Source organism: Tyto alba, unplaced genomic scaffold (assembly GCF_018691265.1).
Source record: "Tyto alba isolate M040663 unplaced genomic scaffold, T.alba_DEE_v4.0 Super-Scaffold_18, whole genome shotgun sequence".
NCBI classification, from domain to species: Eukaryota; Metazoa; Chordata; class Aves; order Strigiformes; family Tytonidae; genus Tyto; species Tyto alba.
The window spans coordinates 22859079-22881859 of NW_024881280.1; the positions used below are offsets into that span (position 1 = coordinate 22859079).

At 36.9% G+C, this 22781-nt stretch overlaps 1 protein-coding gene across 3 annotated transcripts in view; it reads left to right on the forward strand.

Annotated features, from left to right (window-relative positions):
• MIA2 (MIA SH3 domain ER export factor 2) overlaps positions 1-22540 on the forward strand; it is a 41825-nt gene extending 19285 nt beyond the window's left edge. For all 3 annotated transcript variants that reach the window (XM_042791137.1, XM_042791138.1, XM_042791139.1), the window contains 18 exons: positions 125-196; positions 635-739; positions 4250-4372; positions 4980-5103; positions 5903-5949; positions 6146-6236; positions 7487-7625; positions 9550-9651; positions 10950-11010; positions 11265-11300; positions 12264-12331; positions 13037-13119; positions 13482-13613; positions 15503-15655; positions 17039-17170; positions 19765-19841; positions 20235-20463; positions 21973-22540. In XM_042791137.1, the coding sequence (XP_042647071.1) occupies positions 125-196; positions 635-739; positions 4250-4372; positions 4980-5103; positions 5903-5949; positions 6146-6236; positions 7487-7625; positions 9550-9651; positions 10950-11010; positions 11265-11300; positions 12264-12331; positions 13037-13119; positions 13482-13613; positions 15503-15655; positions 17039-17170; positions 19765-19841; positions 20235-20463; positions 21973-22124 (1926 nt within the window). In that variant the 3' untranslated portion in view covers positions 22125-22540. The remainder of the gene's footprint in view (positions 1-124; positions 197-634; positions 740-4249; positions 4373-4979; positions 5104-5902; positions 5950-6145; positions 6237-7486; positions 7626-9549; positions 9652-10949; positions 11011-11264; positions 11301-12263; positions 12332-13036; positions 13120-13481; positions 13614-15502; positions 15656-17038; positions 17171-19764; positions 19842-20234; positions 20464-21972) is intronic.
• Positions 22541-22781: the final 241 nt, after the last annotated feature.

Genomic DNA, 22781 nt, shown 5'->3' on the forward strand with positions numbered 1-22781 from the left:
ATTAAAATCTTTTTTTGCTGATTTGGCAGTAGAAACTTCTCAGTTTGAAAATAACTTTGATAATTGACTAGACCTTTTCAGTCAAATCTGTGGAAGAAGCTATATGACAACTAATAATTTTCAGGTGGCTGAAATTCAGATGAGAGTGGAGTCTTTAGAGAATGAAGCAAAATCTATCCAGTCACAAATTGATGAGGTATGTACAACCTTTATAGTTTCTGATTTCAAATCTTTGCAGTTTCTCTGTTCTCTATGTAGTTACTGTTTTTTTGTTTTTTGTTTTTTTTTTTCTAATAAGGATGCGGAAATAATATGCTGTGTAAACTAAAAGACTTTGTAAGGCTTAGTACTTTTTTGTGACTTGATTTAGAAACTTTGAATTTCGTATTGTGATTGGCATTTATTGGGAATAGAGTCTTGTCTTTTTTTTGCCGCCTTGCTCCACAATGATACACAATGATATACAATGTTGCAAAACTGCAGTCAGCAGAAATTGCTGAAATAGTACGGAAAATGTGACAGTGTGTATATAGCACAGCTAAAAAACCTAAGAGAAAGTCCGCTAATACCATCGTGACCATACTTACATCTTCACCTATACTGTTTAAACATCACACTTGTTTTATTCACTTAGGCCAAGTCCACCCTAAAAGTGTATCAGATTAATACAGAGAGACTCAAGACATCAGTTCAGGATGCAGTAGATGAAAACTGCCATCTGCAGGAAAGTGAGAAACAGGTATGTTTTTCCTGGTTATCCTTAGAAATACTGTATTTTCTTCTGATACTATGTAAATACAACTTCTTTAAGGAGCTCATCCTCAGCATGTTTGTTAATACCCCTTGCGTGTTGTATTAAATGGATGAGGAAGAGGACCTGGCTTTAAAATTATTTTATGTTGGAATAACTTTGTCTAAAATAGTTCTGTTTTAAGGAAGTTTAATTATTAGAGTTTGTGGGGAGTTCAGTGAGAAAGAGCATATGGTAGTGTCAGACTAGTAAGAATTATGCTGAGATCTGGAGGAAAGCAGAAAGATTTGAGCAAGTCCACAGCTTAGGATCCTCTACGGAGGCAGAGAGAAAATGCTTATACTTGATCCAGAAAACTAAAGAAATTAAGAAATTGCAGTTATGCAAAGGGCAGGTAAAAAACCTATTGTAGTACCACTGTGGATGAATTCATGGAAAGTCAGGTAAGTAAGATGAAGGGACAGAAAATACTTCCCAAATTTTAGCTGTTTATTTTTCCTCAGTGTTGTAGCCAGATCCAAAATAATGTTGATTATTTTAAAATGTTCAGCATATGCAATAGTTGTCCTGTGCAATAACTAGTTTCACAGTGAAATTATTTTATTTTTTTCCCTAACGAAAACATATTCTCTCAGAACGTTAAATGTTTCATGGAGTGTTTTGGGGGTTTTTGGATGGTTTTGTTGTCTTTTTTTTTTTTTTTTTTTTTTAATGAACGTGTGCTTATATTCTTGACTGACTGATGATCCTGTTATCTTGGGCAGCCAGAGTGGAGTAGAAATACAGGCCTGCTGGTTTTTAGCAGTCTTATAAAAAGCTGGGGAGTGCTTTAGTCCTCTTTATCAAGACATTGTGCAGACTTACTGATTCAGGGAAAAAAAAAAAAAAGTTACTGGAAATAGAAGACTTCCTGCAGGAGGAATGTTTCAGTTCTGCACAATTCTATCAGTAAAACTATCTATTTCTCTGAAATTTTAGAAGGGAGTACATGCTTGTGACTACAAAAAAAAAGACAATTTTATTAGATGCTGTAATTGGAGAAACAGTATATTTAGGTGTTATCACTGTGAGATGAAGTTGCTTGAGAATTTTCTTCCAAGAGTTTTTTGTCTAATCTAGATATCCTTTTTGTTTCTATGAGGAGGAGGGGTCTTGTTTCAGTGCTTTATTTCAGATGTGACAGTATACTTATGTAGTAAACTTTGAGAAGCAGGACAAAGTTTTAAGAGGGGGGGATATTTTTTTTTTGTCTGGTAATTCATTGGGTTCAAACAGAAATAATCCAATTATTTGTGTGTATGAGAAAATAATATTATTCTTCTTTCCTTTTATTAAAAAAATAGTACTTTGAGTCACATAATACTAAGTGCTGATAATTACATCTTATAGGCAATCAGTTTATATCAAGCAAAATCAGGAAAAAAAAAATCAGTAAAAATTCCCAGGATGTAATTAATTTGCCAGGTTCCCAGATAAAAATAAGTTTTTTTCGTTTCTTCCAGGTAAAATAACCTGGGTATAGCAGTTCCTTAACCACATTATTTAGGATGAATGACTATACTCTGTTAACTGAGGTCTGTTGGAGTTTTTAGTAATTTGAGAACATTTGTGTATATTGTATTTTGCTATGCTTTTTAGTAGATAAATAACCTGATAAGAGTTGATGGAACCTGATAAGGAAGGAAGAGAAAGTATCTGCTTTGCTTATTTGTATTCTTTTTTTGTGAGGTGATTGTAAGCATGTGAGTTAGTCTGTGATATTAGAATATCCATATCCCTTTTTTATTTTTCTTTTTTTTTTTAAGATAGAATTTCACTTATGCTCAAAATGTAACAAAAGTGTTACTTGTTCACAGAAGCTAGAGTACTTTCTTCCTCTGTCCATTTGTACTAATGGGTCATAATCTTCTGGCACATCATAGCTTAAACAATATAACAGATGTGCTGCGTCAGATTTATGATGTGTCAGAGAAAGGATTGGGCCTTTTAGTTTGAACAGGGGAACTGTTAATGAATTCCAAACTTTCTGTGCTTTGTTTTTTGCAGGAGCATTAGAAATATATATTGCTTTATCTTACTGCAAATCCTTGCTATTTGTCTTCATTGTAATTCTTAGAGGTATATAAAGTCATGTCAATTTATTTTCTCTTTGGCTTCATGAAGAAGAAATCTCTTAAAATTTAACTTCCCTTTGAAGATGACCTTTAATGATAAAAGTAGTTGCCTGTGTACGTCTTCTGAGCAGTATTAGCATAGAGTATTTTTGTTTTATCTGTACTACGTAGCTTGCATGATGCTGCAAATTCATACATGGCTTTTACTGCTTGAAAGGTGCAGTTGTGTGCCAAGTGGGGTTCATCCAATTCTAGTCAGAAACCTTTTGTTTTATGTTTTCTAGTTTGTCTTTGATAAGTAGTGTTCAGGCTTGCTTGTCTATTTGCATGGCAGTTCCCCTGTTTAACTACCATTTTCTGGTTTTATTTTTAGTATCGCTGGCTGTTATGTTCTTGTTGCTCAACCTAGTTATTCCTTTTTTACATTGACTGCTTTTAAGTTGGTTGCCTGTTGTGCAACTTCAAGTAATATTCTTTTGACATATTCGTAGGACAGATTTTTTTGTACTGTATCCCATGGCTTTGTACTGCATGTTTTGTCTTAACAGAAATTTGCATCAATTCAATTTTGTTCTCAAGATGTGAAGGCATTAAGTAGTTAATATGTTGCAGTGGTTGGTTATAATGAACTGATGCTTAAGTGTTCTAATCCCTTTAATGCTGTGAAATATTTTTATGAAATGAGATTTTACTAGGGGATGTCTGTAAAATGTAACCTTGGAATCTAGCTGTCTTTTTAATTAACCACACTTAATTGCAATGATACATGCTAGTAGATATTGATTACATACAGTTGCCGTCACTTTCATTAACAGGGATTTAAAAAAAAAATTACTTTAAGATTTATGGAGAAGATTAGGAGAAATAATATAATTATTTCAAGTCATGTGAATTTAAATAGCTGTCTAAAAAGATTCCTGGTTTCCCTTACCTCACTGACCTCTTCAGGGTGAAAAGACACAGGTACAATTTCAGAAGTCTGTGTATATTTTAGGGAATGACTGTTCTCTCCATCTGTTCCTAGTGTTTGTAGCTGTTGCACAAATTGTCAGTATTTTATATCTGTTGCTGTTGTCACATCAGAGTGTGTAAACTGAGTGAAATATTAACTGAGCTGTTCTTACAGATGTTCAAAAATATCCTAACAACTGATTGCAGTGGAGAGCTGTTACAGCTAAGCAACTGGACGATAACATAGAAATCTTATTTTTCAACTCTCAAGATTTAACTGTCTTGTAGTCTCTCTCTGTTAATTCTTACTGATGGGTGAGCAGTTAAAATTCCACTAATGTATCAATAATACACATAACGGACTCAAGTGCTATTCATCCTTGATTCTTGCTTGTAAGAGACAATCATGTTAATCTGGTGTTTCCCTTTTTAGCTTTTACAGGAAGCTGAAGGATGGGGTGAACGATTTAGTGAACTAAATGAACAAACCAAGATGTTTGAGTCATCTAAAGCAGATATAGAAGAAGTACTGAAAAATAAAGAGAGTCAAGTCAAGGTAAATTATGACAGCTAGCGCTGAATCAAATTATTCAGACTGATGCTAATCATTGTGCTCCAAGAATGTCTAGCAACCTCTCCTTGTGTTAATACACGTTAAGCTGTTGTTTCCTGATAAGCAAAAAAGGTTGCTTAGAAGCACAGTGGAGCAGTCTGATAGCCTTGGAAGCCAGTAGGTTAGATAAGGAAAAACTCTTAGTTCTGACAGAGTATTTGGTTTTTGTTTTGTTGGTTGTGGGTTTTTTGTGTTTTTTTTTGTTTTGTTTTGTTTTGTTTTGTTTTGTTTTTTTGTTAATTTGATGTGTGGGAGTTGGGAGTGTGTTCTTATTCTGACGTGTATATCGTATATACACAAGCCTTGCTAAGAGCATGCATACTTGGCTATATGAAAAGTTTTCACAAGGGCATACCTGTTGTCCTGCCGGTATACATTCTAATAGAAAAAGTAGTATCAGACATGTAGAATCCTGTGTATGGGGCTCACTTAATCTACTAAGGGGAATAAATAAAGGACAGAAATCCTGAAAAAGTAAGTGTAATAGTAACTACATTTTCAATGCTTGTATTTATTTTAATGTTTGTTTTTTCTGTGGGCTTTTTCTTAGTCGCTGACTCAGTACTTACTGAAGATGAAAGACTGGAGTTCAGCAGTAAGAGATGATGATGAAGCTGAAGATAATCACTGGGACACAGATATAAAGGGTGAAACAGAGAATGGAGAGCACTTAGGTATGATTTGTGTAGCTTCAATTCTTAAATACTAATTTAATAGATGTTTTAGAAGTACAGAACCAACAAACTTCCAGGAAGGTTGAAAGATTAGCATTAGAGAAGTTGGATTTTTTCAAAACTCAGTGTTACTCATGTCTGACAGTTAACTGATGCTTGGACACCTCTGGAATAACAACCTATGCTACTGTTTAGCAGTGTGTGGATATAGCTCAGGCATACATATTATCATAGTGCAATGTAAAGACTCAGTTACAGAATGATTTTAGCCAATGTTAGTATTAAGCAGAGATTCTCAAACGTTTTTAGGTGGAAACATTGCTTTCATTTCTTCTTGAAGCTCCTCCCAGTAGAAGTACTGTGGGTCCTTAGAGCCCAGTTTCTGCTTGTCTTTATGCAGGTGTTACTAGTTGCAGACAGTATGGTAGCACTGGAATCAGGTGGATGTAGGTGGGGGTCCCCTCAAAACAGCAGCACAGAAGAGGCTTGCTCCCTCTTTTTTTCTTGCTGCAGGTTCTTTTTATGCTGGTGCTGATTATACCATCAGGCACATCCCTACAGTGTGTATTCAGCATCTCACTTTTGACATGAGCATTCTGAGTCTGATTGGCAAACAAAACACTAGAATATAGGGCCCCCACCATTTTTTGTTTTGTTTTTTCTTTTTCCTCCAAATATGCTATGTCTATCATCGTGTGCTGGGGATTGCTTTTTTATAAAAATGAAATAATAGTAGTAAGCTCTCTTACAAACCTTTTTGTGCTTTTTATGTGACATATTATTTTATTCTGTCAACCAGATGATCAGCAAAAACGAACTGTAAAGAAATTGATCTATGCTGCAAAGGTATGTGATTTTAAGAAACTTGTGGATGGAAGGGGGGGAAAACTAGAGGGAGTATATACAATTTTTATGGTGAGTTAAATTGCATGTAGATACCAGTATCACAGAGTTCATCATCTTTTAATGTTAATTAGATATTTTTGCATGAAAACAGTTCTGGTAACCTTAAAATGCTAATTTTTAAAAATTTTGATTGTAGTTAAATGCTTGTTTAAAGACCCTGGAAACAGAAAGAGATCAAATGTATTCAAAACTGTCTGATGAAAATAAAGCTAAAGGAGAGCTTACAGGTAATTGTTGCTTTAACTTTAAGATTACAAAGATGCTGGTTTTATAAAATGGTGTTACAGACTGTAAGTATTACTTACAGTTACAACTGAATTACATTTACATTAATAGCTCTACTTGATTTTTAAAATACCTTTTTGAGTTGAAGTTGCTTAGCTGTTTTAAATATTTAATTGTAGAGGTAAAGGAATCGAAACTGCTAAAGCACCATTTGCATTTTTTTTTGTATTCTGCTGGAATATTCTATAACTTAAGTTACAGAATCTTAAAATACATGGGCAAAGTGATGTTACTAAATGTATAATACCTTCTTTACATAATTTCTGGACATGAAACAATGGAGTTTTAATCTAAATTTTAAAACCATCTATTAAAAATGGTAGCTTAATTATAATTAGTTTGTAATGGGTGCAAGGCTCAATACTTCTTAAAATCCAAAATACTGCATTTAGAGAATTTAACCTAAAAGCATCTTGCTCTGTTTTTTGCCTTTCTTGTGTGGGACATACTGAATTAAACCTTATGAAATTAAACCACTGCCACTTGGATTCAAATTAAAGCCTATAAAACAGCCAGCAGAGCAGCCCTCACATTTGAATGTACTGTGCTTTGTTACTTGAGTGATGAAATGCTCTGTAAAATTGTATTTTTCAGTTTTTGATAGTCCTTTAAACTGACCCTTTCTGCTAGTGTGTTTTCCAAATTGGTTGTAACTCTGTCCCATAAAGATGCTCAAACTTTCTTGAAGGTTTCTATGATTCTTGGAGAGGCACAGGAATAGTAAATAGGAGGAGAAACGTAACTGATTTTGGTTTGGAAAGATAAGGCAGTTTGACAAATCTGAGTTACCCCTTCAGGCTACTCAGCAAGACCTCGTGGGTAAATCTGCAGGAGTGTATGGTGGTAATTGTTCTACTCGAGGAGTAGAATCAGTACTGAATGAAAATTTATGTTGTGAATTACAAAACTGTGTTGTCTTAAAAGAAGCTGTAATTTGGAGCAAAGTCTAGATACATGCTCAGAGCTGCACTTTGTGATAGGTAGAGAGTATAGTTGCTGGTTTCCCGTCAAAAGGAGCAATACTGTTTCTCAATTTGTATAATTTATTGAAATATATGAACACATATTGTTTGTATTATTAAATCAGCATAGGATCAAAGGTTTTTAAAGATTTAATATACTACAATATTGCAAATATTTTAATTTTGTAAATTCTGTTTTATCCCAATATATTAATCTCTAAATTTGACAGAACGCATAGAAAACCTTCAAAGTCAACAAGCTTCCTTGCAGTCTGAAAATGAACGTTTTGAAAGTGAAGTTCAAAAGCTTCAGCAGAAACTTAAAGTAATGACTGAGCTTTATCAAGAAAATGAAATGAAACTACACAGGTGCTAGTTCCTCTTTTTATATTCTATGCTTACTGTTTGATTTGAATGTAACTCTTTGAATTGGGAGGCTGAAAATTACTGAAAATTTGAATACTACTTTCCAGAGTTTTCTGAATTGGGAAGACCCCGTTATGTTATACCTTCACGTACATTCGTGATCACAGTAATTTTATAAATTGTCTCCATGAAAGCAGTGGTATATTATTTTAGGACTCTTCCACAAACAAGTACAGAAACAAAGATAAAATAAAAAGTAACAAACACTTCATCTATGAAATAAGGGAGGTAAAGTTGGAAAGCCCAATTTTTATTATTTTTTTTTAATATTATAGCATACAGCTATCAAAGTTGCTGAAAGATAGATAATCAGTATCTTCTTTAACTGTGAGGTATATTTTATAAAGAGAGCTAGTAAAGTCAGCAGAGGAGTGATGCTATGTATAAAACTAAGCTTAGAGTTAACACATAGGCAAGCTAACTGTTATCAGTAAGAAACACAGAACCCCTGTGAATCAGGCTTTCCTCACCAAGAAAGATAGAATACGAGGGCTGTACTATCTATCTTACAGTCAGGATGATAGTAGGGATTATGATTTACTGATTGAAATCAGAACCTAGAAGTAAAGTTGATTGGGGTGGGGCATGTAAGTAACATTGAGAAGCCTCTGTGTGTGTGTGTGTGTGTGTGTGTTTATGGAACAGGCAGGGAGCAGGAGGCATGATTTTAAGGCATGATGGTAAAATTACAGTGTTACTGCCCAGAAATTATTTCCTCAGGGAGCAAACACAATCTTCAAGGCATCAGGAGAAGCAGCACAAGTCTTGTTCCTGTACTAAGCAGTATGCAGGACCTATTTAAAGTATTACTTTCAGTAGTCTGCTCTGTGGTGTGTATATATTTGTGTAGATACCTGATGTCTTTGTTGATGCAACAGAACCTAGAAATCCACTACATTAACATTTGATTTAAAAAAAGGGGGAGGGGGCAGGGAGTGGGAAGGAACCTATTAAAAAGAAGCCATAATGGGCAGTCAGAAAGGAAAAATATTTGCAGACTATGTGGATGATATTTAGAAATCCCACACTGAAGCTCAGCAAATGTATGCTGCTTATTAAAGGTTTTAGCAAAGCCAAAAGGGAGTGGGGATAAGCTGACATAATGAGATAGCAGAATAAAACAAACTATTAGTATAACAAGGCATCTTTTTAAAAGCGAGGTGTGTTCAAACAAGGGAAATAGAAAAGTGGGAAATGAAGATTGAGTAGAAGTTTAAATTATGTTCAGAAGATCAATGATTTAGATGGTTTGATTGCTTAGGACTGCTATTTACAGGACAGTGACCAGTTTATCCATTCAGGGCTGTATGCAGCAGTAGTATCCATGTGTGTTCTGCAGAATTACCTTGTGCATAGTCTATGACCTGGCATATAGGTTTTGTCTTCTGTAGTGCCTGGTGAGGCATAAAAAAATAGGGACCTGGAAAGAGTTTTTTTTTTTAATAGCTAATAAGCTTTTTCTTCTCTGGAAAATTATTTTTAAATGTAAAAAAGCATCAGAACAAATCACTGAAAGTTAGTGTAGTTTGGTTTCTAGTTTATTTGATTTGATTTGTTGGAGTTTCCCCCTCCCCTTCCATGCCCCAAATAGAACTATTCTTTGGGAATATGGATTGTCTTCCAGATTCCTTTTAGGAATCTTGGTAATCTAATTGTTTCATATAGAATAGTTAACAAACTGAATAAACTTAATATGAATACAAACTAGTGCTATTTATGCCACTTCATCTGTTGCCTATAAAAGTCTTTATCTGGATAAATATCAGGTATTCATCACGACTAAATAATTGGAGATTTTCTTGACAGACCAACTACAAAATTGTTGACTTGAAACAGAATTAACCACAGTTTTTGAATTTTCTTAAAGGAAGCTGACAGTAGAAGAGAGAGAACGCCTACAGAAGGAAGAAAAGCTTTCTAAAGTAGATGAAAAAATTAATCATGCTGCTGAAGAACTAAACAGCTACAGGTAACTACAGATTTTAGTTGCTGTAATCACTTGTTCCAAAGTTAGCAAAAGGCAAAAGAGAATAAAAACACCAGCATAAGTGAATGTATTTTCTTCCAGTTTCTTTTTGTGTGTTACGTGGTAGTTTGTGTGTAATAATACATACTAAGGGAGATCTTGCTTTGTTAAAAAACTTGAGTATGGAAGATCACTAACAACTTTTTTGTCACTAGAAGGCTAGTTGTTATTGACGTGTTAGCTTTAATGGAATGGTAGAAGTGGGTCTAATCTAATTCCCTTTACTGCACAGAGTTATGAAGTTATAAAGTTAAGAGAATGCTGTGAAATAAATGCAGGTTTCAGTTTCCTATAGATGGTAACATATTTATGCTATATAGTTAGTATTCCATTTCTGTATCTCTTAAGCTTGTCAAATAGTACTGTTGTTTAGGAATTCTTGACTAAAATAACCTGATGTGGGAATATTTTCTGTAGTTGTTTTTTTAACTGCTTTGCTCTGTTTTGTGTTACACCAACGTTGTATCTCTGGTTTGTTTCTGTGGTTTCTCAAACTATGGCATAATTCTTCAGTCTGTAATATATATTTCCCATCCTCCTTCAGTGTTTATGGGAGTATTGACTCTAACTGAACAATACTGATCAACAATGGCTCCTGAAGAGTTAGATTAATTCTTTGTCTAGAATGTAAAGTTCTTGTAGACATTCTTCAGTATTCATATAGGAAGACAGAATTCACCCTTCTTAATTTCCTCAGAACGTGAACATTGTAGACGTCTTAATTTAAAAGAGAATATTAATATTGCAAATGGAGTATATACCTGCTGAGATAGTGTAGAACCTAGAGAGGCTGTGCACAGGGCAGCTGGCAGCAAAGGTGGCATTGTACTTTCTGTGGTCTTCAAATAACTTTAGTGCAAGTGACGATCCCTCGGGACTGAGCGGGGTAGCCTGTGACAGCGTGATGCTCCAGCCACATTGGTACATTTACTGAGCTGGGTGAGGCTGGCTGTTAGGGCATATGTGGAGAGAGACCTTCTATGCTGGAAACATATTGCAGACCACTGAAAAGCTGGGGAGATGTCGGGGGGTTTGGTTCTGTTCTTTCGTTTACCTTTCTGCTTGCCCTAATCTGGGGCGTGGAATTTCCACTACTACTATAATTTTTATGTATCCTATGGGCCTAAGTGACAATACTGTCTTTTGGATTTATACCTTGTGTTTAACATTGTGTTTGTTGTATTTAAAATTAGTTTCCTTTACATTTTATTACAATGTCATAAATCCTAATTTTGTTACAGACAGCGAGCAAAAGATCTTGAAGAAGAGCTTGAAAGAACTATTCGTTCTTACCAGAATCAGGTGTGTGTTTTGTGTTATTTATGATCTATGCCAAGTAGGAGGGATGTTACTGCAACTGATATGTCACTTTCAGCTAGGTTGTCCTACTGTATCTGGCTTGGTTTGCTGCGTGGTTTTTTACCTTTTTCCTGGTTTGGATGAGACGTCTCACTATAAGTTACCTACATACATTAAATTTATGAATAAGAGTATATATTTAATCTTAAATTTTCTTTTTTAGCTGAAAAATGATCTAGTGAATCTCTCTTTCACAGATTACTTCACATGAGAAAAAAGCTCATGATAATTGGGTAAGTTCCAAATGCTGAATTCTCTGAACTTGTGTGTTTTCTTTTTCTGTGATTTGAATAGCTTGCTTTAGCATTTTTTTTTGTTTCTTATTAAAAAAAAATAATCAAAATGAACTCTAACCTGTCACCTTTAAACATACAGATTTCTTGCAGAAATACACAAAAGCATGTTAAAAATACTTCTATGGTATGAAATAGTTGGAATAATTAAGATGGATACCTATGAGCACAGTAGAATGCTATTACAATATTATCTGCTATAGCAATAAATCTGCTGGAATAACATTTACCATTTAACAAGTGTGTGACATTTTGCTAATAATAAAAGCATTTGGCCTTGTTTCAATGCCATTTTAGTATTTTCCCTGGATGTACTTCACTCCTTTTATCTACTAATAGAAGATGTTATGTCCTGTGAGAACAGTATGTTCCATTGACAGCTTCCTAAGCATGTTGCTACAAAATCCATTTTTGCCTTTTTTCACCAAACAGGAAACTTTAAAATATCTCCTGACTAATACATTGTTCAGATTCACAGAATGGTCTGTATAAGATAGAACCCTGTTAAAAGCTATGGTGCTTTGTGATCATCATTTTACAGTTTTTTAACTATATGATTTTAAAATAAAACTATAATATAAATTTTGACACTTTAAATCTTGTACATATGCTATAGATGCTTCAGAGCAGCTGTAGCCAAAGAAGATAATTTATGCAGTTTTAAAAACCCTCAGGAAAGCCTTATCATTCCTCAGAAATTTGTGTAGTAGATCTGCTAATATCACTTGGTGACGTATGTGAGGCTCTGTTTCATATGCTTTATGCATGAGTCATATCTTGTGAAAATACAGTCCACACACTTCAGATAAAAAAATGTCTTGGATTTAGGACCTGTCACTTTTATGATCCATTTAATTAATAAATAGCAATATCTAAGCATCTGATTTTTGTCCCTCCCTAAAGCTGACAGCCCGAGCAGCTGAAAGGCACCTCGATGATATAAAAAAAGAAAATGCACATAACAGACAAAAGTAAGTGCAATCCTGATCTAATTCTAAACAAATGCAATTTGGCATGTGAGTATGTATTAGATTCATGCAATTTGGTATTTTCTAGACCTGTGTTAATCAGTTGTGGCCCAAACAGGGCAGAGAGAGCACAGTGCTCCTTTGGAGTTCTGAAAGAAATGGAGTCATTTGAGCATTGCTATAATGATAACATGCAAGAAAGTAAGAACTGTGTGAAGTAGTTTAAATATTTCCGGGGAGAAGCAGAACGTAGTACTAGAACTCAAAGGTTTTGGGTGGTTTGTTTTTTGTTTGTTTGTTTGAAGTATGTATCAACCAGATGTCAGGGTTACCTAATGATTTTACAGCTTATCTCAGAAGTTAATACTGAGCTAACAGATCAGGTGTTGGTGATTGAGAGGAACCTTTAGCTGTGAGGTTAACTTAGTACTTGTAATGCAATTTAGAGCACTCCTGAGAGTCATGTCATGCTAGGAATTGTGACATCTCACATGCCACTTCAACTTCTGAATTACAGCAGCATAGAGAGATACTTTCAGGAATTCTTAAGTTCAGAGTTCTGTAACATCCTTTGTCTTTTTTTATTTAAGGAATAAAATACTTTGCTTCATTAAGCCTTTAAGTAGAGACTAGCAGTAAACAGTGTGGTCCAGTAAAACTTTTGCACTTCTTGGTTATTTACTACTTTTTTTTGCTGTTTATTTGCAGATTAACTGAAGCAGAATTTAAACTTGACCTTCTAGAAAAAGATCCTTATGCTCTTGATGTTCCAGTTAGACCATTTGGCAGAGGTACAGTATTGAATTGTAAAATAGAGCCTAATTGTTTTGGTTTATGGTTTTGTTTCCCAAGACCACACATACGTAATTGTTTGAAAACTATCTTGGCCATGTGTATGTACAAATAACAGACATTTTAAAAAAATAATTGTGCCATAAGTTACTCTAGGTCATGTCGAGTATTTTGTTGAAACTAAGAGCGTTTGTAGTATCAATGAGAGTAGACTGGGAATATGATACACATGGTAATTAGAGCACCACTGTGATTTCACTTATACAATTTAGTTTTAAACTTCATCTGAGAAGCTAATTACTTTATACAGTTTGCTAAACTAAATATTGTGAACTTGAGTATTTTGTTTTAACTGTTCCAGAGCATTCCCCATATGGACCCTCACCAATGGGCCGGCCTTCATCTGAAACAAGAGCTTTTCTTTCCCCTCCAACTTTATTGGAGGGTCCTTTAAGGCTTTCACCTATGCTTCCAGGTGGAGGAGGAGGAAGAGGTACAATTCTTAAACTTGAAAATGTATCTATTCTGGATTTCTCTCTCCTCTACTATAAACCTGTCACACCTCTTTCTCTTGCTGGTGACAAAAAGTATTAAAACAACCAATTCAATATAAACAGTTAATTGGACAAACTCTTCCTGGTTTTCATCTTGCTTTTAAAGCTGTCTAATGTGTAACAGTACAATGGAAAATTTAGTTGTTAATAGTAGGTTGGTCAGTGGATTCACTTTAGAAGCATAGACTGAGAAAAGTGAAAAGCCAAACTTAATCAGTCTTGCTTTATTTATTGGACAAACTGGGTCCTTACGAGATAAACTTCTGATTTTAAAGTAAATGAGTCAGTTTTCTGAAGAAATAATATTGCCACTTCCATCTCATTGGTCTACAGCCAGTGAGAGAAGGAGAGGGTACCTACATTGTCAAAAATGCAGTTTTATTGGGGGTCATGATACTGGAAAGTTACTGATTCAGTAAATTGCTTTCCTCCCTTTTGTTCTAAATTTGAGGCAGTCATTATCCATGGAGACAGTTTATTCGTTAGTGATAAAAGGGACCAGGAAAGTTGTGTGTAAGGAGTACAGTTCAGAGATTGAGGAGTAGGTGAAAGCAAGCCATGGTGTCATGGGTTGTAAGGGAAGAATACCACTTTTCCTCCATATTTTTGATGGTGGAAATAGTGTAGATAAATGCTAGAGTGGAGTTCAGCATCTGTTACGGGTAATAAGCTACTACTTAATTTACTACTACTGTTACACCGATTGCAACCTGTACTTAATTCATGGGAAATGTGTCTAAATGTCTCTTCTATAAGGATTTCACTAATCAACACTGATTTTTAAAAAACCATCATGGACTATTTATTTACTTTAATTCTTTGTAAAAAGCATGTCCAGGTGCATATGAAAGTTGATACATTTTCTAAGTCAGAAAAGCTTGAGATTGAATATTCAACTGTAGCTATACCACACACAAGCAAAATCATACTTGACAATTTATTTGTATAAAGACAGTAAACTGAGCTGGCCAGTGTATCTTTAAATTGTATCTCAGCTTTTGCTGGTGAGGAAGAGTGGAAACTGGATTTCAAGATGCAGTATTAGCAAGGAAAGAGACTATGCTAAAGTAGAACCACTGCCCATTTCACAATGGAGCACTAGTGTAACTTGGGCAGATTGAACAATGTGTTGAAATAATGCTGGCTGTAGAGCAGTTATAGTGCTCATCTTTGAGCAAGACACAAAATGGCTTCAAATTTTAGGTTGGATTTTAGGATAGAGAATTAGAGAATGATACCAGAATTCAGTATTTCTGTCATTTTTCAGACCAAATCTGTTTTAAGGGAGCTTGCAACCTGAAGTCAACCACTGTTACGGTTTCTCTTGCACTGGGTTAAGTATTGACCTGGTCATCTCTTATTTTTTTTTCTTGAGTAGAAAATTAGAACTAGAAGAGTGTTGAACGTAATGTGGATATTTCCTTACGATGAGGGTATTAACTTCCAGTGTACTAATTTTTAGTGTGATTAGCAGCAGGTTTATTAGCACTGAGAAGAAGATGTATCATGAGGGCACTAGTTTCTGTGACTGAAATGAACAGAAGCCCTTAATTTTTTTTTTATTTTATTTTATTTTTTTTTTAATTGCAGGTACTCTTAGATCGCACTTTTGTTGAACTAGGACTTTTTCATTTCAAGCAAACCTTTTTAAACACTTCCAGTAAATGTAACAGCAAACAGCTGGAGAGTCCTGTGGAGCCATGCGCCTCTCGTATCTTGACAGTGTTGGCATTCCATGATTTATTTTACTACTTCCAGACTTAATGAAGAAAGCCGTAATAGAGGATTTAAAATACCTGGGTAAATAGCTATCTAATCCTTCCATTAGGATCCAGAGGACCAACTGCCATGTATGAAGCTGGTAACGAAAGAGGAGAGCTGAGCTCCGATAGATTAACTGATCCCCACAGACCACCGTCAGATACTGGATCCCTGTCTCCTCCTTGGGACAGAGAACGCAGGATAATTCTGCCTCCGCCAGGTATAAAAATCTGCTTAGCTACTGTATCTATGGAAAAATGGAATTACTGACTTGCAGTGCATATGTTTAAGTATTTTTTTGCTTAAAAATATGAAATGTTTTCTTGGAACTGCATGTGCAACTATACTGGAAAGGTTTTTTTAACAGTAGGGTTTTTTTCCCCTTTCTTGAACAGTGTGGTTCGCTTGCACTTCTATGCTATTTTGTAAATATGTATTGGTACTAGGGGGAGTGTACAATTAACTGATCTGTTTCATTAATTTACTGGGCGTTTGTTTAGTGCATCAAAAGACCTGTCTGGGCTGGGTAATTAATAAGAGATCTGAGAAAGTAAAAAGTTTTAATGGCACACTAGCTTTAAAGAAATAAAACCTAGCTAATGTTGAAAAGTGCTGTTTTTCAAAAAAAAAACATTTATATTAATAGTACAGGAGTACCATGATACAGTCATCCTGTTCAGTACATGTTTTCATGTTGATACTGCCTCTTTGATAATAACAACAAAATCAGTCTTCACTCTTACTTCAGCTAAGCATCTGTATTACACTTTATCACTCAGGGAAGACAGAGATGACTTGAAGAGGATACTACTGATACTTCTCAAGTAAACAATGCAGGGGGAAGGACAACCTTCCTGTATACCTGTGTTAAAGCAACAAAAATGCGACAAGTTAAAAAAAAAAATTAAATTAGGTAAAGTACACATATTAACGCACCTCAATTATTACATGTGGCAAGCAATATCATAGTTGCTACACATCTGTGTGAAAGTTTGATTATAAAACTTAGTCCACTGAGGATGCAGTTTCTCATTTGCCAGATCTGATCTATTGACAGGATACTGCAGAGGTAGTCTTGTTTCCTTGACCTGAGCTGTGTTCCTACCCCATCTTTGCACTTGGGGCTCACTGGTACAGTTTGTCTTGCTGGCTGCATGATTGATTGTTAGATCTGATGCAAGGAAGGTGGTGGAAACACAGCACTATGAAACGTAATGGAAAACACTACTCGTGTCTAAGAAAGGCTTAAAACGTGTAGTACCTTATTTTGCTGTTGACCTTCATTGCTGTGCTGAGCGTTGGTTTCAAGGCCCCACTGTTTATAACTTAGGTGATCATAACTTCCAAAATTCTACCGTATGTTAAACCAAAACCCAATGAACTTTCTCTCTTGTAGCTTTTAGAAATGTAAGCTATAGTACACACTTGGTGGGATTCCTGTATTTGGTTTTTATTTGTAAGATTTGTTTGCTCACTCTGATTAATAGTCACTTTGGATATTTACAGGAGCATAAGATATCCAGAGAAATTTGCTGGTCTCAAATTGTATGGAATGGAGAGAATAAATCTTCAGTGATCTGTTTTGTGATTTCTTCAATGTTAGGTGAACCTTATGCTGATCCAGTTCTTCCTCCTCGAAGACAGGAAAGATTTTTCCCTAATCCTCCAAATACTGGAAGACTTTCTGGACCAGCAGAACTACGAACTTACAATGTGCAGTCTTTTGATAAAACAGGTGGGAATTGCTTCCGTGGTATTATCAGATGGAGAATGGCAGTGTACATTGACTTTGTGCAGTAAGCCATGGTAAGAGGACAACTGTATAGCTACCAAAGACCTGATGTTCCATTGTGTAAAAACACCTGCTAGCCTTGATGCAATCTTACCCTCTTGTCAGGCGGATGGGATTCAGTGATCAGTAGTCATGAGGTGGTACTTTGCCCACCTTCACTGTTCTGTATGTTAACTGTTCACGATTGGCCTTGCATCTGCTTGGGCCCGTCCTCTGAGGGTCACCACAGCATTAAAAGATCACAAACCCTTAGTTGCATTTCCGTGCCACATCTGGTAAATTAGAAAGAGCTAGAGACAATAAGACTGAAAGAATAACAGCAAAATTTTCAAATATCCACTGGCTTTGCATACTGAAGTAGAAGGTCCTGAGATCTCCTCCTTCAACCTGTTTGGCATACTTGCAGCTTTTTGTAGTTCACAATGCAGTTGCCCCCAGTTAATCACACACTTCACTGACCCAAGTACCATTTGTTTTAAATTGGCCAATTGTGTAAATTCTAGTTTGTGGTACTTAGCAACAGCCAGAAGCTCAGAGGCAAAGTTTTGGTGACTTAAACCTTATCGCTGAAACAGTTTAAGAGCTTAAAGCCTTAATACTTATTAAGCTGTTTTCATCCTTATTTAATGCCTAGTAAGTCACATGCATCTGATTCATCATCTAGGCTGAAGCCATTAAACTCAGAACAGAAACTTTGCCACCCAGTATTCAGTCACTTGTATGATTAGTAGTAAGTCGCCCTCTTTGTCGCCCGGTTTCTGGCAGTAGGATAGAGAACTTCTACTTGATGTCATAATGTGAGAACTGGGAATGCCGAATTCTGTTTTATGTTGAAGGTTCAGGCTTTACAGGGAATTGTTCTCTACTGGAAGACAATTCTGTTCCTGTATAGCCACTCACCTTCCTATCCTTTTTCCCAAGCCTTTCTGTGTTTCACTTTCTAATGCTTTCTGTTCCGCTGAGGTCTTTCTTCTAACACCTGGATGCTGACTGAAGGACAGGAGAGGTGCACTGTCGTTGCTTGTTGCATCCATTTTTACCCTTCAGCTGCTGGCAAGCAACAATTAAATAAATTTCAAAAAGCTGTATTCAGTTCTTGGGCAGTTCAAAACCTACTTAATGGAAACAGGGTTTTGGATAACCCTGCTGACAGCACTTAGCAGGTCATTAAGCATATGTGAATGTGGCTTTTTTTATCGGCATATAATTTCAGTAGACTTGGGCAAGTATTTGTAAAAATAGCAAAAAAAAAATCCTCCGACAAATTAAAAACCCACTCCATCCAGCACATACCCTCTGACTTCAGAACAGCAATGTGTCTCAGTACAGAAATCCAGGCTCCAACTCTAAAGAGTGGATGAGCTACAATTCCTCAGTAAGGTGATCAAAATGTTAAAGTGAAAAAATAACGTGCGTTCTCCTAAGCTAACTCTACAAAAACTTTCAATTTGAGGCAGATACCTGGAGCAGGAAACTTCTGGTCAGAAAGAAGGGTTAAAGATTGACAGAGTTCGTGAACAACTTTACAAGGATTTAAAATGGAAAGTGTTACACAACATAAGTATCAAGGCATGAATATTCTCTGTGTGACATAAGCAGTTGAAATGCTTCATATTGTTAAGTAACAGTGTCTTTAACAAAGGCAGGGCCTGTGTGAACTGATAAGTAAGTCAGATTTTTTGGAAAAGACTGAGAAAAGAGCTTTGTTTGCTTCAAAGGGAAGAAATTACAACATGTACATGAAAACATCTGTCACTGGTTAGTATTGTTTTGGTCTTGTGCTTTTTAGTGTTGTCTCGATTCAGGTGGAAGTGTAAGAAAGCAGTATTTTTCAAATCTCAGATTGGGTTTTTTGGTGGGGTTTGGGAATTTGGGGTTTTTGGTTTTGTTTTTGTTTTGTTTTTTTTTGAAGAAAGGAGTATGTTTAATTTATATATTTAATATATTTATATCCAGTCAGAATCTCCTCTGACAATTCCCTTTAATAATTTTCTCCAGTTGTTACTGAATATAGTTGTTCTCGGGGAAGTACAAAGATAAAACCACTGAAGTTCCTATTTACCTCTTAGTTTATAAAGAGGAGAGTACAGCAAATATGAGGATGCTTGTTCTTATTTCTGAATGCTCATCTAGAACTGATGTAGTTCTGAAAGTCTCCTTGATGTGTAGCAACTAAGGAATCAGTTTTTGTCAGACTTGAATAGGATTGGTGTTGGGCTCTATGCCAAGAGCATACCATAATGTAGTCATGCCCAGAGTGAGACTTATCGAAGAAATACAGTATTAGCAGGAGGGAGGGGAAAAAATGGAACTGCTACAGTAATGTTAAGATGTATTGCTAGGAAAATGCACTTGTAACTTCTAAAAAAAAACTAAAATGGGAGAAAAAGTCTTATTTGGGTTCAAGAAACCTTGGTAAAAGCTGCAATACCTTTTTTTTTTCTGGACTGTATATCCTGATCTCAGAAAAAATACTGAAATTAGTGGTGGGTAGGAGGAGGTCAGCACTGAATAACTTGTTTAACTTTTACATACAGATGGACAAACATCTTCAGAAAATAGCCCACGAACAGAACCAAGTGGAAATGGGATGAAAGATCATTCTAACCTTAGTGTAAGTAGTTAAACAGAAACTTGATTCAAAGAGGCTTTCATTTTCTGCAAAGTATTTTGGAAAATTTTCTCTAGTACGTTGGTCATGTTGTATTGCACTGGGCAGTCCAAATTATAAAATTACATGGATACTCTTATCACGGCACTTACTGTCTTGTGAATTACTTTTGATGTATGACTGATATAATCCCTGCTGGAACTTAATTGTAACCCAGAAGATGAAACTATGTGCACTGACCATCAGCTTGACCGTAGGTAGCCTCGCTCAGGGCTGTGCCGTAGCGAAGGCAGCGCTGGCAGTGTGACAGTCCGTGTCCAGGTGGGCCTGAGGGGGGTCAGAGGTGTTCCCTCCCCCTTGCCCTAAGCTAACGTCCCTGGTTTTGGGGTGTTGCAGAACTCGCTACCTGATCAGCCACTGGCATCTGAGAGCGAAGCCGTCAGTTCAGGGTTTGTTCCTCCACCCTTCCCTCCCATGCGACCACCTCCGCTGATGCCCGGGGATGCCAGAGCACCTTTCATGAGACGAGGGCCTCCTTTTCCTCCCCCTCCTCCCGCTGGCATGTACGGACCACGCGAATGTTTTCCAGTGCGAGACTTCGGGCTTCCGCGCCCTCCGCTGCCAAGTACGTAGCTTTTGCCAGCGTTTACTTCAAGTTGATGAACCTAAGTGCTTTGTGCAGGTAGTGAGTTTCCACAGTGGTGTTCTGCCAGTTGATGGGGTTAACACAAAGGACACAGACACCAAGATAGAGAGGGGCTTATTTTACTGGCTGTCTCTAGGTAATACAAAAAAAAAAAAAAAAAAAAAAAAAAGGCAAAAGAAACGAGGCACTGCATCCGCTCATTACTGCAGAAAGCCAGCTGTAGTGATTAAGAAGGGTACATCACCAGTTGCCCTCAGACTGTACCATCATCCAGATCCGTGCTTCAGGTGGGGACCCCCCTGGGAGAGCCTTTCCCAGCAACTGGGAAGTCCTACGCAGTGTGTTCACTTGTAGGCAACGTCTCCATCTTTGCTGTGAGGGTCCTGCTTTTATACCGTTCAACAAACAAATCCATAAATCTATATGACAAAATGGACAGGAGACAGCTGGTGGCTTGGCTTGCCTTGTCATCCTTCGGGACTCCTCCTCAAAGCCTGGCCAGGGCTCAGGGAGGAACCAAGGGAGTTCATGTACTTGGCCTTGATAGCATGTTTCTAAACGAGGGAAGGTCGGTATATTCTCACACTGTTTTATCTCAGCTACCTGTCTCGCTAATGAGATACTCTATCCAAGCTACGTATTTCACTGATGATCGGCTACTGATATTATATACGATTTGGTTGTGAGGTTCATCTGGAGGGCAAGTTTGGTTCAGGGCCTGTTGTTCAGGCCTTAGTGCTCCAAGGGGGTGACATCTTCATTTGCACATGCTGCTCAGTTCCACTAACAGGGAGCATCTTTTCTGATTAAAGTTAATTGTGTTGTAACTTCCTTTTTCACAGTTGCTCATATTGGTAATGTTCTTGGAATGACTAGCTTTGGCTGGAAAACACATACACATACTGCCCAGCATTTATAGGGTTCTTGTTTGGGGTAAGAAGGCAAGTAGGTGCTTCCCTTAATCCTTTTCCTCCTACGAGGTTGCATCATACCTGTGTCTTAAAGTCTCATCTTCAGCTTTGAGGTGTGTGCCAGTGTCCGTGCAGAGGCATGCATTTGGGACATACCTGTTAATTGTTTTTCCTTGGAGTTCGCATTAGTGGAGCAAGATGTAAATACCGGACTGAAGGGCTGCTTTCTCTCTCCTGCTGTTCTCTGATTAACCTGTGGAGAACTAAGCCGTTTATATTCCCAAGTTCCTGTAAGGTGTGAGCACCAAGGGCTGCTCCAGCTGCTGCTCCGAGGGGGGTGGGTGGCAGCAGCAGCCCCTTAAACAGACAGTGCAGGTAACTCCTGAGAGAAGGGATCGTTTTGTCCTCCTCCTTTCTAGCAGCGTTGTCTCTCTGGAGATGACCCCTAGCCTAGGCCCACTGCGCGACTTCTGCTTCGGTAGGCCTTGCTGGGCAGGAAGAGCCGTGGGGTAGGGGCAGCAGGTACGTGTTTACTGTTGTGAGTGATGTGAACTGGACTACTCTGATTCTCTCACAGTAAGAAACCCATTTCCAATGAGATCTTATCCGCACTACCCACCTCAGCGACCTGGATTTTTGCCTCCACCACCACCTCCGGAAAATAGAGTTGAGCCACCTCAGTCGAATCTGTCGGCTGTAGAACCACCAGAACCACAGCAGGAGACTTGACAGAGGAGTCGTTTGAGCAATGTGCCCAACCGTTTCTGTACTCTCCCACTGGCATTCTTCCTGATGTTAAGTAACCATTGTTACTTAGGTATATATAAGCTACTTTGCTCAAATTGAAGCTTAATAGAAAATTCTCAGGATAGTATTTTGTAAATAAAGAATGAAATAACTATGAATATTGTGAATAAGTGATTTTTCATTATTGTACAATAGTTATTTTAAATTAAGTATTTCTAACTTGAGTAATCTCTTCAGAGGTGTATAAAATTAAATCATGTGAACTGTATTTTAAAAGTTCAGCTGCTTTGTCCTTGTTTCCCTGTACAGGGAATCTCTGCATGCCAAAAGTGATGTTTGCTGCTTTATGACTAGAATGTGAAAAAACCTAGAAACGGTTAATAAAAGTCTACTGAAAAGGAAAGCCATGTCCCTGTTAATTACAGAAGTAGTTGTTGAAGTGTAGTATCGTTCCCTTCCACCTACCTCCCCTGGTAATGACGCTGTAGGTAATCTTGCAGCTGTCAAAGCTTTACACAGTGGCAGTTGTCCGAGCAGTAATACAGGGGGAGTGATGGGGAAGGGGGAAAGGTAGAGCAGCTCTCCCATCACTCTTGAAAACTGATAGTGTGGGGTATTTATCGAAGATGTGCGTAGGGT